The sequence below is a fragment of the Sparus aurata genome, chromosome 4 (genome assembly GCF_900880675.1).
Source record: "Sparus aurata chromosome 4, fSpaAur1.1, whole genome shotgun sequence".
NCBI lineage: Eukaryota > Metazoa > Chordata > Actinopteri > Spariformes > Sparidae > Sparus > Sparus aurata.
The window spans coordinates 36,107,087-36,125,012 of NC_044190.1; the positions used below are offsets into that span (position 1 = coordinate 36,107,087).

The window sequence follows — 17,926 nt, forward strand, 5'->3', positions numbered from 1 at the left end:
AAGATGCAGCGTGTTAACTCGTGAGTCACCGAGGTGCCGAGGCTGACTTTGCACTTTTGACTTTCCCTCCTCTGCTGTACGTGCAGCGCTAAACTTATACTGTTCCTTTCACGATTGTTGCTTTACAGTATCGTTAGCAAATAATGCTGTTAAACATTAGTTTGGCTAGTTCTCAACAAAAGGGATTGTTAGCAGTGGTCGTTTACTCTGAACTGTAACAAAAAAAAGCAATGAGAAAGAAGCGTGCAATTTATGTTTGAGGAGTAAGACCAACATTTAACTAGTTTTATCTTATTGACTCAATATAATACTCACAGTTTGACTTTACACTCCAGTAAATCATATTCACAGTCATCTACATTTATACTGTGATGTTCAGAGCATTTATTAAACCATAAATCACACCACTGAACATATTAGGACATTTAAACAAATTAGAAAGATAATTGCATTCTGTAGGATTGTTTCTCTCCACTTCTTCTACTCAGTTGGAATGAAACTTGTGCCGCTTTCAGAGTGATGTAGTGAAAGTTGACGTAAAGTCAAAGTTTCCAGACACGGACATGTGGAGACGATTCAAGAGATTCACGAGGTCGTGTTTTCGTTTATTTATTTCCTCGATCTCTAACTTCCTGTTAAAGAAGCACTTTGTGGTTTTAGAGAAGAAATTCAAACTTGCGCAATACCGATAACTCAGAAATACTTATTAGATATTAATTTTTCATTTCTGAATAAAAGAGGACAGTAAGGTCTCCAGAACACTGTTCGAAGCGAGAAAGGTGGCAGGGTCCGCCACACATAAACAAAGCACGGCAGTTTGATGTCGTGTCATGAAAACAAATTTTATTTCCGAAACTACGTGATGCACCTTTAACAGTGAAAGAAACAACAACTTTATAAGCAGTGAAGTTCCCTCACTCTCTCTAATCGCACTGAAGCTTTTAATGTCTCCTGCTGACACGTCTCCTCGATACGATCGTCCTGAGATCGATGGATTACAGTCGGATTGCTCGTTGTGCTCCTTTTACGACCGCTCGGCTGTAACGTGGCCGCTTCACAAACTGCACTTCACTATTGTCAAAGTTTATTTATATTGCAGTTAATGACAGCCAGCGTCCTCAAACGGCCCTCTGAGCGGCCACATGATGAACAGGATGAATAACTGTTAATTAAAAACTACAACACAAACTTTCCCAAATCATAATTAGCGACATTAAGTGTGTGCTCATCGTCATTCAGTACAGTGAAATACTGATGTTTGATTACATCCAAGCACGCAATGTTGAATCATGTAACGGGATGGACTCTCCCCTCCTGGGATGAAGCTCTGGGGTCTCTGATGGTCAGATAACATGAAGCCTGGAGGAGATATGCAGCATCAGAAACAGTTTATCCAAAAAAAATCCAGTAAACTGTGACGGAAAAAAGACAAACTAACGACGACAAACATGATGGTATGAGGAGATAAAGAACACAGCCCCCTGAGTCAGCTCCCTTGGTACCGACGCTTTTGGTAAACTGCTCCAACACATAAACATTCCTGGAAATACCACACAGGCCCGATGAGCAGATAGCGAGGGGAGGTCCGTGGAGGGAGGCAGAGCACTTCAAGATAAGTGCGACTGTAACTTAACTCACATTTTTTTAAAGTTGTCTCCTGTTCCCTGCTTTATTTTTATGACAGGCTTTTAAACTGCTCACAGGTTTTACAACTTGTGCAAAACTGTTGGATCAGCGTTGAGATAAATGAGGAGACCGCACCCCCGTGGCGCTGTATTGTGTCATATTTGGGCTAATTGGAGCATAAAGTGGGCTGATGACAGGAGGTTTGGACCTAATGTCAAACATGAAAGTGTGAATCTTCTTCCACAGACTTTTTTTTTTTTACTGAATCCACATCCATAAAAGATGTCATCACAGATGGTTTGGAGTTCACAGAGAAGCTCGAACAATATTTATTTCACTTTATTGATTTGGCCATACTATAAATCACTGAGACCAATTATTTTTTTTTCATCTCCTTTGATTATATTTGGTCATTACGCAACCAGGCAAGTTAATTAATATCACATTATACATCGTGCTCACTGAGGAGGCAGACAGGGAAGCACAGGGCAGCGTGTGAAAATGCATCACAAAGCACTTTTGACCTGAAATTAATAAATAAGCATGGAAGCAAACAACTCTCATTAATATTCTGAGCTTGTGGAGCGATGTTTACAGATAATATACGCCGGCTTTTATGTGGCTGCGAGAAGAAATTGCGTGCACGTATCTGAATGTTTAAATCTATGAGTTTGTGAAGGCGTTTGTGAAGGCGTCATATTAATGACCCTTATTTGTTTCCATAGTTAAATTAAAGTATGTCTTTGTTTCAGGTGGTGGTAATGAACTGCACCGGCTTCAAACTCTCGTATCAGCAGGTCAAAGTAACACAAACATGAAAAAAAAAACGTATTAGTTTCCCCACCCAGGTGCATCATGGTCCTACACCTATCCTTCTGCCTATAATGTGATAGCTTGTGTGTTTTTTTAAAAAAAACATCTAGCCATCATGGAGAAACCTTGTCATTCATTTGGAGTCTTGTTTCTGTTCACAAACCTCACTCAAAAATAAAGTTTCTTATTAGCTCCCTTTTTTAATCTCGCTACCTCCTCAAAAAAAACGATCTGACTCTTAATACTCTGCTGCGCTAACCGCTAACTCCCTCTTATGTTTGCATCTGGACAGCTTGCATGCAGCTTTTATCTGAGCTTTTAGCTTGAAACAGCTGTTTCCTGCAGCTGACATCAACACTTCAGAGAGAGATGAAAGTAAAAAAACAGTAAAGTTGTGCGCCATTAAACCAAAACAATGGACCGAAAGGCACTAAAATGCTCCGAGGGGAACTGCAGCGTTGGATGATAATTCTCTGTGGGCTCATCATTACAGCTATCCTCTTTTACATTAGTTATTTAAACCACTGTTATTGATTATAGCAGCTTTGATTGTTAATGTTGAAGAACAATGATTGTGCGAGGATGACTGTCCAGATGGAAAATACAGGAACATGTTCCAGGCGGCGCTGCTGTCATCTTCTCTGCAGATCCTGCAGGTGAGTGGGTGGGTTTCAGCACAGGAAGAAGAAGTCACATTTTTTAAGGCTACGACTTGTTTGCCAAATTTCTGCTGCCTGGCTCAATTCCCAAAAGGGAGGCGGCGGGCGGGGGGGGGGAGGATCAAGTCATCCTCTCTCTCATGGATATGACTGTGTGACTTTCATAAAGGAAGGAAAAAGGGAACATGAGGTAAGGACACTTTCATAGCTCCTGCACCTGCAGTGAGAAAGAAAACTCAAAACACGCACACCCCTCTTCACCCTCTCAGTCTCGCATTTCAATTACAGTAGGTGCAGCTCATTTATAAGCCACTGATACGCAGATAGTCAGAGATGGAGCTGCATTTTGTGTGTGGGTGTACATGAAAGCGCTGTCTGCCCACTTACTGAGCCCTCCTGTTGGCTGAACAGTGGTGTTCAGTGTGAGGAGCCTCTCTGGTGTTGGTTGTCAGCTCCATGAGTTGGGGCACAAAGCGCCCTTTATGTGTGTGAGGGTTCCACCCTGTGACTCAGGGAGCCGTGTGTGTGTGTGTGTGTGTGTGTGTGTGTGTGTGTGTGTGTGTGTGTGTGTGTGTTGTGCAGAGGTATCGGAGCCTCGGGGGGGGATCGGCTGTGAGGTGAGCTCTGTTACACGGCACAAAGGAACACCTTCCCTCTGGAGCACCCAGGTCCCCTCCACTGCCAGGAAATGAGTGAAAATATGCTGGCCACAGGATTACCTCATACACTCTGAATCTTTGGTTACTGACACTTTGTCCTCCTTCCTGTTACTAAAAAAATGTTCTGCCTCCTGTTCGCTACCCCTGTTTGTCTGACTCTTCGCTCATCGTACAGCGGAGTTTTATTTTTAGCAATCCAGAGTACAGGACTTAATTACAGGGATTCGACTCAGTCGATGAAACACATCATTTCAGCTCTTTGGGAGAAAAAACACAGGGATGCGTTTTATGTGTCGAGCTGCAGAGCGAGAATATTGAGAGCAAATCGAACTTGATTCACATAAAAATATCGTAGTGTCGAGTCACTTCACAAAACGTGTGTTTCGAATCACATTCTGCAGCTTGTAGAGTCAAAATCAAATTTGACTTGTTGATTTGTTGCTCAAAGTGCCTAAAAATAACATCTAAATAACTCAAAAGCAATGTGGTTTACTCTGGAAAATACATAGAATTTATGATTTATGTTTCCACTCAGACTTTCCTCGTTGGAGGGCAGTAATCTTGGGTCCCTAAAGTTAATTTCTTAGAGCTTCTTGTACCATTTTCAGACATACTTGTATATATTTTAGAGGCTTGTATGCCTGCATTAGAGAGATTACAGGAGACAAAGGGAGAGAGAAACTGGGGATGATGTGCAACAAAGGTCCACAGACAGTGAAGCATTGCTCACTTATAACATTGTTAGACGACGGACAGCAGAACTTTTTCATCTAATGCATTCATCTTTCTCATAACAACCTGGTGCCGACATTACCCACAATGCAACTTGACCTTGACCAGCTCTTGTGGAGATGGAGGACCGCCGGCCTCAGAGGTCTGGTAAGATCATTTTGTTTTCACTCCACACACCCAGATTTGTAAAAATGTTCAAACTTGAAGCTTTCAGCCGACTCAAGTGACCGCCCTTGAGACAGTTTATCAGATTATGCACCAAAGGTTATAACTGTATTTTTCACATATGTAAATATATATACATAGAAGAACTTAGGAGCCCCCTTACCCATAATGTTAATTAGCTGTAGGTGTGCAGGGCCCTTCATTGTGTCGTGATGGCAGAGGTCTCAGAGGCAGTTATCACAAAAGCTTGCAAAATAAAGCTGAATCTGAAACTGGATGCAACAAGGGAAAAGTGGGAGAATGTATTTGGGTGAACTGACCTATTAAAGTTTTTGCCTGTAGTATCATATCAGTTATTTTCAGTGTTTACTGTGTTCTGTCCAAGTATGTGGACAAATTTTACATTTGTGCTTTGATAATAATGTTTTTGAAACTTTTGAAGGTTAAAACCTTTTGAAATCAAACTGAATTGACAGAAAACGACAGTAAACCACTCACCATCGCCCGGATTCATCATTAGCGAATCATGAAATCAAGTTATCAACAACACATTTCCATTTTTACTGCAGGTCTGTGTGTGGTTTGCACCCTGGCGGAGGTTGACGGACACATCACGGAAGTGACTCGATCTGCTCAGACTGTGGAAACAGCTGTGTGACGTCTTCTGTGTCTCCGGAGGGAGCTCAGAAAGTAACAGTGATGACGTGACGTGAGACTTTGAATCGTTGCATTAAACAGCTGAAGGTCTAATGCCAATTGCATCATGGGAAGTGTAGGATCCATCGTCCCTGCCTTTGCATTCCCCAAGTAATTCTGCTTCGTGATTGAAGTGACTCGGATGCTTCTGCAGGATCAAGTTGCCAAATTGAAACTCTGTCTTTGACCCGTGACAAACCATTCAGATGCCTGTAGAGACCATATCACTATCGAGTGTCTTGTTTTTGTGCGTCACAGTGCAGAGGTGGGTGATTCACTCATTTAGAAGACTGAATAAACTATAATATTACACTGCGAGAGAGAAAAAAAACGTGTTTTCATTAATACCGAGATGAGTCACATCCATCAAACAGCCTTAAACAGCTGTGAAGGTCAAAATAATTCATCCTACATCCACTGATGTTGACAAAAAAAACCCCACAGTCGCTCGGTGGCGCCTGCTTGGCACCGAATATGTCATCGCACACAGAAACAGCCTTGATGGAAATGGTGAGATAGCAACTGTCACTGTAACTGTGAACATTATGATGTACTGTAGTCGCCAGTACACCAACAGAGGCTGGAATCAGCGTGGGAGTTTGTTTTTTTTCAATCTCTCACATTGCTATGCTGAATAAGAGCCAGATGTCGGTCAGTGTATCTGTGTTTCTGTGGACTCAGGAGAGGCAGCGGAGGCAAAAAAATAAAAATCCTACGTTGGGTGCACAGCGTTCAAAAGTCTGCACAGATAAGTGACCTAGAGGAGTCCCAGGAGGACAAACAAGCCCAGCTGTCTTGCAGTTTGGCAGAGATGAACCGCCGAAGAAAACCCAACACTGCTCTGTCGGGTCAGAGACGTCTCGGAGAAATCGTTCAGTTATGCAGCGTGCGAATAAAACGTTATAAAAAAGATTAGTTTGAAGGTTGTTGCTCGGGGAGATGAGATGCTGCGCTGCTACACTTTCTCCCTTCACCAGATGGTCCCATATATGTGCCGTGACATGGGAACGTATCGTGTTCGATCACGCCGTCCTTCGTGTGTGTTGGTGTTTTCTGTGTGGTCCCATTCAGCGGTGCATTAAGAGACAGATCTGACTAATGGGGATCTGAATAAATGCGAGCCTGAGCAGCACGGGGTCAGCTGGAGCCCCCTGCAGCCTCATGAGACCGCCGCTGGCTCCCTATGCTGCAGCACGACAAGCTCTGCCCACGTTCTAAAGTTAATCTTTATATAACTCCAGTAGTCGTGGGAAAAATGAAGTTGGGCCCGACACGATGGCTTTTTTCTTTTTTTTTTTTCTTCTTACAGGATTTCTGTGTCACTGCTGGCAGCCTCAGAGTGCAGACTGGGAACTTACTGTAAGAGGGACTGTCCACTGGGTTTGATAATGGGAAATGTGGTGTGAGTGTGTTGTGTGTTATGTGTCCGTGTGTGTGTGTGTGTGTGTGTTTGCATGACTAATGTTTAGCCCGAGAGAATATGTTCCCTGAAGGCTCCTTGGGAGGGGGAGGACGGTTGAATTCACATTAAAAGCATTCCAGTCAAGTTCAAGCGAGAATCTGAAAAAGAAGTGGCTGCAGACCTGCAGGCCTCTCTCCTCCTCTGAGGCCGAGTTGCCGAGCTTGTTTACATGCAAGGATGCTGACCCCCTAAACTGCTTCCAGCAACCGTGGCTCGGGATGAATACAAATGATACGGACTGCGTGGAGAAACCTGCCCTCTACGCAGACTGTAGCGTCAGAGGAATCCCAAAAAACCTTTTGGCTCCGACCCTTTCCGTCTGACACCGCCGTGAACTTGGGGACTGCACAGCCCAAAGTGGCAGGGGGGTGACGTCGCCATGGCAACCACCACACTGCGGGGGCCAGGTTGTGACCCCGATCGAGCCGGGTGGGGTGGGGGGGCAGCTCCTTAACAGGCCGGAGAGGAGGAGAAGAAGAAGAAGAAGAAGAAGAAGAAAAAAATTGACTGACAGGCCCAGACCAATAAAGCATGAAGTGGAATGTGAGGGTTTGCAGCCGCCATTGTTCGACAAACATCTCAGGAACGCACACACAACCTCTTCCATCCCTTTTTTTTTTTTAATGCTGCTTGTTTGATTCTGCTCTGAGGTGAACTGAACCTAAACACTCGTTTCCTCGTGTTTCCTTTGCAGCTCGTTCACTTCAGGGTCATAAACTCATCAGCTGGGCTCCAGGTAGTGAGTCAGTGTGTGTGTGTGTTCATCAATCAGCTGACAGAAATGTGACACCTTTTACAAGAAGTCAACATGTTGCCTGGATACAAATTGCGTCTTTTTTTCGGACGATGGTGACGAAAGAGCATCTTTGCCACATTCTGAGAAATGACAACCAGGAGGGTTTTTTTTTTTTTTTTTTTTCATATCCGCAGCCAAACTCACTTTTTCTTCTGTATCCTGTTTCAGAGCTGGAGATAAAAAAGCACAAGTTAGATTTGAAGTAAAGTATTGTTGCCTGGCAACAGCATTGAAAACCCAGCAGTGTCTGGGGGTCTAGGATTTTTCTTCTTCTTCTTCCTTTTTTTTTTTTTTTTTTTGAAACTTTTCTGTTCGTCCTCACACACACTCTGTAATGGCACCCAGCGGTGAGAGCGAAGGGGAACGAAACACGGCGGAATACATTTGATCTCGTTTTTGGTGCGTCGTGGTTAAAAGCACCGCGTGATGTGTCGTGTGATGCTGCAGCCTCTCTTACCATCATGATGCACGATTTCGTGTTTGCACCAGAGATTCTGGGGCACATTCGGGCACACGGCGCTGAAACATTAAGCACAATTATGTTTCATGATGTTTAAATATAGTGCCAGCGAGGGCCGGCCTGCGGTCCAGATGTTGTTTAGTCCAGCTGTTTGTTTTTCCTCTCTAAATGGATGCGGTGGCGTCTGGGGATTTGCGGGGGGGAACAGAGCAGATGCACTGACCTTTGACCCTTTGTTCCACTGAATAAATGGTCCATTACTGGGCGGCTGATTTGCTCCCAGTGACTAAATCTAGCTCGCTGATGCCATCTAGTGGCGTGCTGCTGACAGGAGGATCTGCATCATGAGAGTGACAGCCTTTGTGCATCAGAGCACAAAGAACAGCTGCTGTGTTTTTGCTTGTTTATCTATTTGTACATCAGACCGTGTATTAAAGACGCCGACGCCGACACCGACGTTGTGTAAAGATATTTATTCTAGAAAGACAGCGAGAGCACACTTCACCCTGCCTTCCACAACACTCTCGTACAAAAAGCTTTCTCCCCTTCGCCAACAAAACATAGAAAAGACAGCGCTGGAGACAGTCACGATATTCATAATGAGAACACAAACATACAGAGTGTCTCAGCTCGGCTGCGTGGGAGCGACCAGCTGCCTCTGCGAGTCGTCCTGTCCATGCAGCTCATGAGCTGATTAGATGGATAATGATGTGGAGTAAAGTGGAAGTTGTTTTCAGGGCGGCTCAGGCAAAGTTCTTCTTGAGGAAGTTGATGAGTCCGTTGGTGGAGGAGTCGTGGGAGTGGACCTCCGCGGCGTCCTTCAGCTCAGGCTCGATCTTCTTCGCGAGCTGCTTGCCCAGCTCGACTCTGATGAGGCAGAAAGCAAACAAAGAGAGAGACAGTGGGTCCATTACTGTGGACGCTTGAAGGTCACATGAAGGGGTTTTGATGACTTTCGGCCACACTAACACTTTGAGTTACTGTATCACTCTGTAATCACATGTTCCAGGTGTTTCCTTAATGCTTATTTTACAGTCACACTCTGCCTGTGAACATCCAGTGTCCACTTTTATATATTCAGCCTGATATACAGCAGGGTCACAAAGTCACAGAGTTGTTTTTTCCATACAAATGATACTTTCAGTGGGAGTAAAAAGTTGAATCTTTGAAAAATGAACACACAAACTTGTGGAGTCCACGTCAGCTCAAGTATTCTGACTAGTGACCCCACTGCATGGTCTCCCAAATAATATATGTGTCTGTCTTTTCCAACTCTTGATTGAAGCCGCGCTGAGTAAAATATTCAAACCCAAGACTCGGTGTTTTATGGCTCGACCAGGCCTGAAATATTCTGGATGGCACGCGGATCATTATACTCACATTTCTTTCCCCCAAACTCAGCCTGACATATTTAGTATTTTTGGAAACTCCACTAGAATATATAATAGAGGTCTGGAGGCTTTAATAATAAATCTTGGCTGAACAGCGTGAGTTTGTTGTGATGGCAGGCTGCCGCTTGTCGAAGAGGTTAGGAAATGAAAAAACTGCTCAAAACAAACAGTAGTGTTTTTTATAAACTGTATGATTATGGTGTGAAAATCATTCTTACCCCCACTGATCAAAACTGTTGATCTCCCACATCACTCCCTGGATGAAGATCTTGTGCTCATACATGGCTGTGAAGCAAGAAGGAATTATCGTTAACGCAACAAAAACACAAAGAGGGTTGTTTGTGTTTTTATTTAATGGGTTTTCAGTGGTGACACAAAGGAGCTGTACCTAATATAACCTCTTAGTCTGATGTCCCAAGAACAAACACACTGTTACTATGCAACCGTGTGCAGCATCATGACCAAACCTCATCCGTAGCGCTCCGGCTGGTTTAGGAATTTTACCAATGTTGCGACGATCTTTGTACAAAAAAATGTATCTCGGGCTGTTTGATAGTCACGTCAGTTGTTGCTGTATATTGTGGATCAAAGGCACTCAGAAAGAAGCGGAGAGGTTGCGGATTGTAGCGAGAATAGGTAGAAAAATCGTCCAATAATGTGTCTCTAGCATGAATAAATTAATTGTTTAGTTGGTTAACTGTGTCGTGCCTACATACTTTGTGTTACTAGTGTTATCCGTACGTGTGTTTTTGTTAACATATAATATATGGATGTGTTAGTGTGTATGAAATGCCTATGATTATGTGTAAATGCATCTAAAATCGTGTTTTTATTGAGCTAAAATAGATCCAGATAAACTAAATCAAACTACCTCTACAGCCACAAACAGTAATAGTTTTATTGATTTTTTTATATCAGTGGCTGTAAGTGAAGAGAAACACTGTGACCTCTCACCTATAAGAGCTCCCAGTGTGTATGGGCTCAGCTTCTTGAAGATGATGGAGTTGGTTGGCCTGTTTCCCTGGAATACCTGAAATAAATAAGGCGGGGAGGGATTTCATCATGCAGACCATTTAGTGCACGACACCTTCATTAAAGCTCTTACTGAGGTTTGGATACAGCAGTCATGTGTGTTCATGGTCACTGGGGGGCACTACTTTCTCACTCCAGTCAGTCGATAGTATGTCCTCGAGTCAGGCTTGATTTATTTGTAACGTGAGATGACTGAGTCTCGCCACTGACGTTGGAGTTTGTTGTAATTGTCATGCGAGCTGCTGAGCACGGAGCGTTAATTCTCTGTAGTCGGTCGTTGCCTCATGATTCGACTTACTTTGTGTGGGAGGATTTTCTCCAGCTCCTCTCCACTCAGGCCGCTGGCCTCCAGCTCCTTCCTGGCCTCCTCAGTGGTCTTACCCTTCATCAGAGCTTCGGTCTGGGCCAGGAAGTTGGCCAGCAGGATCTACAGCCACGTCAAACACACACACACACACACACACACACGTTCAGATACGGTGTGTTTTTACAGTGAGTGATGTACTGAAGATGTCAGCATGGTGTCAGTGTGTTGGACACCAACATGCTGACATATTAATAGATGCCTTTCAGATTCAGACGCCATTTTTAACATCTTTTCTCCATGTTTTTGTCTAAGAAGGTTTTGTGTCTTTTACCTCAGCTGGCTCTTGTGGTGGACGAATATGTGACATTTAAGGAAGATAACTCAAAAATCTGTTTTCCGATCTAAGATTACATGCTAGCTGCACACTACTGCAACAGTATCTTAGGTCACTGATTCACAATTCTGGTCTCAAAAGGTCTCAAACACTTTACCAAAACAACTTCCCTCAAACAAAGAAGCAAAAATCATAATTTTAGCAGGGATACTATTAAAAACTTCATCATATCTGCCTTCTTTAAACCAACAGTTCTTCTGCTACAGTGATACCTTGTGGTGCAGGTTGTTTCTGATGGGATGCTGCGTCTGAGCTGGGATCAGGAAGTCAGAAGGCACCATGCGAGTTCCTGAGTGGCACACAGTTGAGTGCATTAGTGACACGAGTGATCAATGAATTCACAGCACCCGGGGGGGGGGCGAATGACGATCGTTCGGTGACGTTTACCTTGATGGATGAGCTGGTAGAAGGCGTGCTGCCCATTGGTTCCTGGCTCTCCCCACACGATAGGCCCAGTGTGGTAGTTTACACGTTTCCCGTGATTAGTGATGTATTTCCCATTTGACTCCATGTCACCCTGGGTAACAAACGCTTGTCAGAACTGTGTGTTAATATCACCATATCATTCTCTCTTGTGTCACTATCAGAGGAACCTTAACTAGCTAACTTAAAATCATCTTTTAAATACTCATGCTTGATCTCCTGAGGCTGACCTGTTGGAAGTAGGCGGTGAAGCGGTGCATGTACTGGTCGTAGGGCAGCATGGCGTGGGTTTCGGCGTGGAAGAAGTTGATGTACCAGATGCCCAGCAGTGCCAGCAGGACGGGAGCGTTCTTATCCAGTGGAGCGGTGCGGAAGTGGTTGTCCTGCAGCAGATGGTGGGATGCCAATTTACATTCATGCATTCTGTGTCTTCTTTCAAGGAAGACTCGTGTGAATGGAGGTTGTACACTAGAGAGGAAAGAGAACGGAAGGAGGAGCGCCTACCATCCAGTGAGCGCCTGAAAGAAGCTTTTCAAAGTTCTCGAAGCCTGATGAGGAGAGAGACGGAGAAGTTAACTGTCTGAGTGAGCTATTGATTAAAGACTTTCACTGATTGTTTGATATTGATCGTGTATTTGCAGTGTGTGTCCACGCCGACATCAGCAAGATTGTGTTGTACAGACGTTCTGGGTCCCAGAGGAAGAACCATAATGACTCTGGTGATGACTTTTCCACCAGGTGCTCCATCGTGAGCTTTGCAGACATTATACCGGCTAAACATCAGCATTTAAATGTTTTTGAGAGTGCAGATGAGCGCATTTAGCTCAGAGCACTGCGGTGCACTCACAGAGCTGCTAGCATGACCGTAAACCATTTAGCATCATTGAAACTGGAGGGATTACACATGCACCAGTGTCTGCTACGGGGTCTTTTTTGATACTCCTGCTTGGACGGGCCAAAGTCAGATTTTGTCAGATTTAAAACATAGCAGCTTTAAATTATTTTGATTTAACTACATGTGTGTTTTCAGGGTACATACCAATATGCAGGGCAATGGACATGCCAATTGCGGACCACAAGGAGAAACGACCACCGACCCACTAAAAGAGAAATAAAAAAAGAGGGAAAATATATTCGTGACTTGTGCCAAACTCCTTCCAAAAGTGGATTTTTACTGACAACAACAGAAGGTGCTGATAACAGCGAGAGGATCATAATGAAATTAATCATAAACCACCAATGTTTTGTGATGGAGGACAAAAATGTTTACACCTTCAATAAGCTCTCTTTTGACCTTTTGCATTAGTCCAATCTTTCAAGTTTTTTGAGACAGTAATACTGTAAACTCTGTACATGTAAAGAGTTCAAAACACTGGCAGCATGTCCTCTGTGACATAAAGGCCCTAATTATAGCCATTACCCTTTAAATACCAACAATGTAACTAAACTCAGCCTCCTGACCTTTGATACAACCCAGCCTTTACAGTAACCTCTGCAAGAGAGAAGGTCGCTACCAATAATAACTGAGTCTGAAGAGAGAGGCTTCTGATTACCCAGCAGCTGCTGGCCAGAGCGTCCGTCCCACCTACTTCACAGGTCAAAAAGCCTAGCTTATTTATAGCCGCTGCCTACGGCCCCCTATCGCAGCCTGTGGATGGAGACTGGACCTGCTGCATGCACTCTGCTTTAAAGAGCACTCACATCCCAGAACTCAAACATGTTCTCCGTGTCGATGCCGAAGTCCTTCACTTTGGGCTGAGGGGGAGGCGAGAGAAAAAGCAGCCCGGTTAGGATCAGATGTCTCCACCGAGTGAGAAGGTCTCACCTGTAAATAGAGTTTTGTGACTTACCCCATTTGTGGAAAGGGCTACAAAGTGCTTGGCAACAGCAGCTTTCTGCAGAGACATAAAGAGGATTTCAGTGAGTGTTATCAGTCAGCCAGCTTGAAAAAAAAAAAAAAAAAATGCTGCTGCTGTCTGAGGCGGCTGCACGCTCACATCTTTGGCATGTTCAAGGAACCATTCTTTGGCCGACTCAGCGTTGGTTATGGTCTCTTGGGTGGTGAATGTCTTGATAGACAAAACACATAGATAACAGAGTGTTAACATGTAATGCTGCTGCACTCGTGGGAGAGTTCTGCCTGCAAAGGAGGAACTGGAGAGTTATAGAACAGGATGACACATCAGGAGAAACCAGACATATAGAGAAGCTCACTGTCTGTGCGTGTGATTTAAAATATGTACCACTGAATATGAGGAAACTGCAGTTCTCCTGAATGGATGCACGTCGCTTTGGAATAACTGTTAATCTTTTAGCTGTTGCTGTGCTCTCCATATCACTCAAGCCAAGGCTGGATGGCTGATGTGAAAGACACTCAGACATGAATGTCAGCTGACATAACATCGGCTCAGCTGCCTCAAAAGAGCACCTCATGGTGCGTGGCATGACCAGAATCATCTGCCTGAAATGGAGGCTTATTTCACTGGTGTGTCCATGAAAGGTTTTGTAACTGAAATATGAATCAGAAGGATCTTTTTTCTCTGATATGAGATGTAAGTCTGGAGCAAATCCCAAAAAATCTGCTCTACCTTGGATGCGACGATGAAGAGGGTCGTCTCAGCGTTCAGCCGGGCCAAAGTTTTGGCGATGTGCGTTCCATCAATATTTGACACGAACCACACACGCGGTCCGCCCTTTGAGTAAGGCTTCAGGGCCTCGGTCACCATCAGGGGGCCCTGCAATTCAAGACAGTTCAGGTTCAGGTTCAGATAAGCCTGTGACTGCAGCTGGTGAATGCTTGTGACTGTACACGTAAGTCAGAAATACATCTTTCCCATAAATTGCACTCACGAGGTCAGATCCTCCGATGCCGACGTTGACGACGTCTGTGATGGCCTTTCCTGTGTAGCCCTTCCACTCGCCGCTGCGAACTCTCTGCATTAGATAAACGCGATCGTCGTCAGCTGCATCAAACCTTCACGAGCAGCGTAACTAAACTCTGGCGCATCTTCCTGTTGGTGCATTTCACTCACGTGACAGAAGCCCTTCATCTTCTCAAGAACTTTGTTGACCTCTGGCATCACATCCTTGCCTCCGACCATGATGGGCTTGTTGGAGCGGTTCCTCAGAGCCACGTGGAGCACAGCACGGCCCTTCATAGTCACAGCACCAGGAAAACAAAACACAGGCGCACTCAGCATTGTGGGATTGATCTGTTACCGTTGGCTGCTTAAGGTGTTGGTGATCATTGGTTTAAAGGTGCAATTTGTTAGATAGGAGTAGAGTTATTTGATGGCCTGAGAATGAGACATATCCAGCTGTTACTGTATTTGACGTTCATGTTTTAACAAATCAAAAGCAAGCTAAGTGCAAGACTCATTATGTCACATGGCGTAAATGCTACGTCAGTAGTTGTATCACCACACCGGGATAAAAGTCAAGAGATAAACACTGCCATGGATCAGGTTACAGCTGACACACGGTCAACAGTGAGCACCTCAGTGAAGTTGATCTTCTCTCCAGTGAACATCTTCTCCCTGGCGGCTTCAATGCCCCTTGACTTGGCCTAAAGAGGAAGATAAATGTTGGTTCATTAAAAAAAAATTTGCAAAACTTGCAGCTTGCAGCAAGGACTTGTGGGATTTCCACCTCACAGCTGCACACATCAGCTGTTAATCAGACAGCATGATCGGGAAGCTAATAAGAAAATCTACTCAAGCGTTTTAAGAAGCTACAGTTAATCAAGATGAAAATGAAAATGAGTTTACCAGATCCACCAACATCTTCATGACTTCATCGGTGATGAGATTCTTGGAGAAATCCAGAAGAATGTCTCCGTCCTCAGTTTTCAGGTTCAGGCTGTCAGAACACAGAAAGACATCAGCAAAGAAGTAAAGCATTATATAATGAAGCTGCTCAGAGCTTTTCCATGTGATCATACACACATAAACCTGCATCCTGTTCACAATTTCCTTCCATACTGCATTTATTCCCAGTAAAAGTAAGATGCATACCTGAGTTTGCTGAATCTCTCCTTGTCAGCCTCAAACATATGCCTCATGTTGAGGTTCAGAGCGTGGGCTGTGTACCAGTCCTGCAGCTTCTGGAAGTTGGGGTCCTGTGTGAGTCCCATGATGTCCTGATGGGGGGGGCTTGCTGTAACTCCGCTGTGCTCAACTAGCCTGGCTGAGTGGGACCGAGCAGGTCTGAGGGAGCGCTTTTTGAAGGGCGCCCAGTCCAGATACACGACTCGCCCCTCCTCCAAGAGACACACCATATCAAATGCCACACCTCTTCAGGGTTACAGTGCGTGCTGGCAGGGCAGCAACACAGCGGTGTGCTCAGATCATCAGACAGTACAGAGAGTACTGTAATACCTCTGAATTACATGCATAAGCTGTCTAGATCAGAAACAGCAGTTGCACAATACATTTCCACACATGTAAAAAATCACTACATTAGATTAGATCCTGATAAACAAGCTGCAAAAGTTAACAACAAGTTACAAATTATAACTTATTACATAGACATAAACTCTTCAAAATAAGTTTTTTTTTCCCCAAAAAGTTGGGACACTGTGTAAAACAGATAAAACAGAATGTGAGGTGACACTTTATTTATTCATATAAATTGACATTTATGAAGTTGCAACTTATATTTATAACATGATATAATATGTTTAGTAGTTGGATGGCTGTACGAAGTTGCAGCTGATGTTTATAAACATGTACATTTGCTTAATAAATGGTTTTTAGAGCATGCAATTATTTGTTAACAGTGAAATAATTGTGACTAAACCTTAATTAACTCACTGCTAATCTGGTGTGCATACAATATACTCAACTGAAAACACTACAAAGACAGTATATTTAGTGTTTTATCTCATCAACTTCATTGATTTTTGGTAAATATATGCTGATTCAAACAGGTTTGGACGGAGCAAAACATTAATGGGAAGGTTGGTGAATGCCCCAAAAACAGCTGTTTGGAGGATTCCACAGGTAAACAGGTGATCATGATAAGAAATGGAAGGCGCCTCCTTGAAAAGCTTGGTCGTTTACAGGAGAGGACGGGTGGAGGCTGACCACTTGATTGCATAAAGGATATTACTAAAGCTTTGTTCAGAGTGTGGTCAGTAAAGACAGTTTGTTTGCATGTGAATGCGTTCTGTTTTCATTTACATTTTACACCGTGTCACACCTTTTTTTTTTAAATTTGGGTGGTTTAATTGTATATAATCGATACGACATATTAATGATGGGGTGATGAAACAAACTCAGAGATATTATTTTTTTTTCCATGACTGAATAAACAAGCTGTTCTCAGAGGAAAATAATGTCAAAGAATACTGTTTGTAGCTAGGAAGGTGGCAGGGTCCGCCGCATATAAACAAAGTAAAACAGCATGAAATTGCGGTGTCCTTTAAGGTCAGTTTGTTTATCCAGTCGTGAGAACAAAGAGAATTTGCTAAGTTAGTTTGAAGATACTGAAGATATTTCTCTTCTGATCAAAAAGACGTCCCCAAAACTACGTAGTGCTCCTTTAAAGGAGTGCAACTTGTGGCTTTCTGTGCTTACCTGAACACAAAGTTTGAATCCTTTTTCAGAAGCATTGCAAGCCAACATCATTCTCCCATGACAGTCACTAAATAGAAGTGCAAGTTGTTGCTTTAAAAAATAATTTCTGGTCTCTGGATTAGTCAACTTTTTAAGATAAGCAATTTGTGGACCTAAACGCCCCCAAGTGACGGTTCTTAAATCCACTGAGAACAGGATGTAATATCCTTCTTCAGACATTAGAGGGCGAGAAAAGCTTGGAGGACGGCTTGAGAACAAATCCTTCTTTTTAAGACAAAGTCAGAGTCTAAATAACACCAACAACAACCAACTGCAGGTGGTTTAAGCAATTTGACCAAAGGTTGATATCACTGAGAGATGATCTGAATGATTTGACTTTAAAACTGTTTGTAATAATAACTGCTACTGTTGGAAAATAAAATATGTCATCTTGTCATATTTGGAGAGCAGCTTTTGTTCCTGGCGATGGGGCACACTGAAAAATCCTCACACCGCTCTATATTGTTTAAATGTGTGTGTGATTTGGTGCTTATGACCAGAAATGGAAAAGGTTTAACCCCTTCAAAATAAAAGGTGAAATTGAGGACATTATCTGACGAAATATGCTGAAAACAACCCGTTAATAATATTTGTCTTTGATTCTCTTATCATCTTAATTCCTGAGTAAGTGGCTGAGATGAAAAAAGGACCAATGTAGAGTAAAGTCATTACACCAGTTTGTCATTATAGTCATGG

At 43.5% G+C, this 17,926-nt stretch overlaps 1 protein-coding gene across 1 annotated transcript; it reads right to left on the reverse strand.

Annotated features, from left to right (window-relative positions):
* Positions 1–8,525: 8,525 nt before the first annotated feature.
* gpib (glucose-6-phosphate isomerase b) lies at positions 8,526–15,826 on the reverse strand. Its single transcript, XM_030415536.1, has 18 exons — positions 15,629–15,826; positions 15,383–15,473; positions 15,112–15,180; positions 14,648–14,767; positions 14,466–14,549; positions 14,204–14,350; positions 13,613–13,684; positions 13,466–13,510; positions 13,317–13,370; positions 12,655–12,715; positions 12,120–12,163; positions 11,846–11,998; positions 11,580–11,709; positions 11,405–11,481; positions 10,790–10,918; positions 10,414–10,489; positions 9,678–9,744; positions 8,526–8,935 (listed from the first exon to the last, which is right to left on the reverse strand). Exons 1-18 carry the CDS (start codon positions 15,745–15,747, stop codon positions 8,812–8,814), a joined length of 1,662 nt encoding a protein of 553 aa, XP_030271396.1. The 5' UTR covers positions 15,748–15,826; the 3' UTR covers positions 8,526–8,811.
* Positions 15,827–17,926: the final 2,100 nt, after the last annotated feature.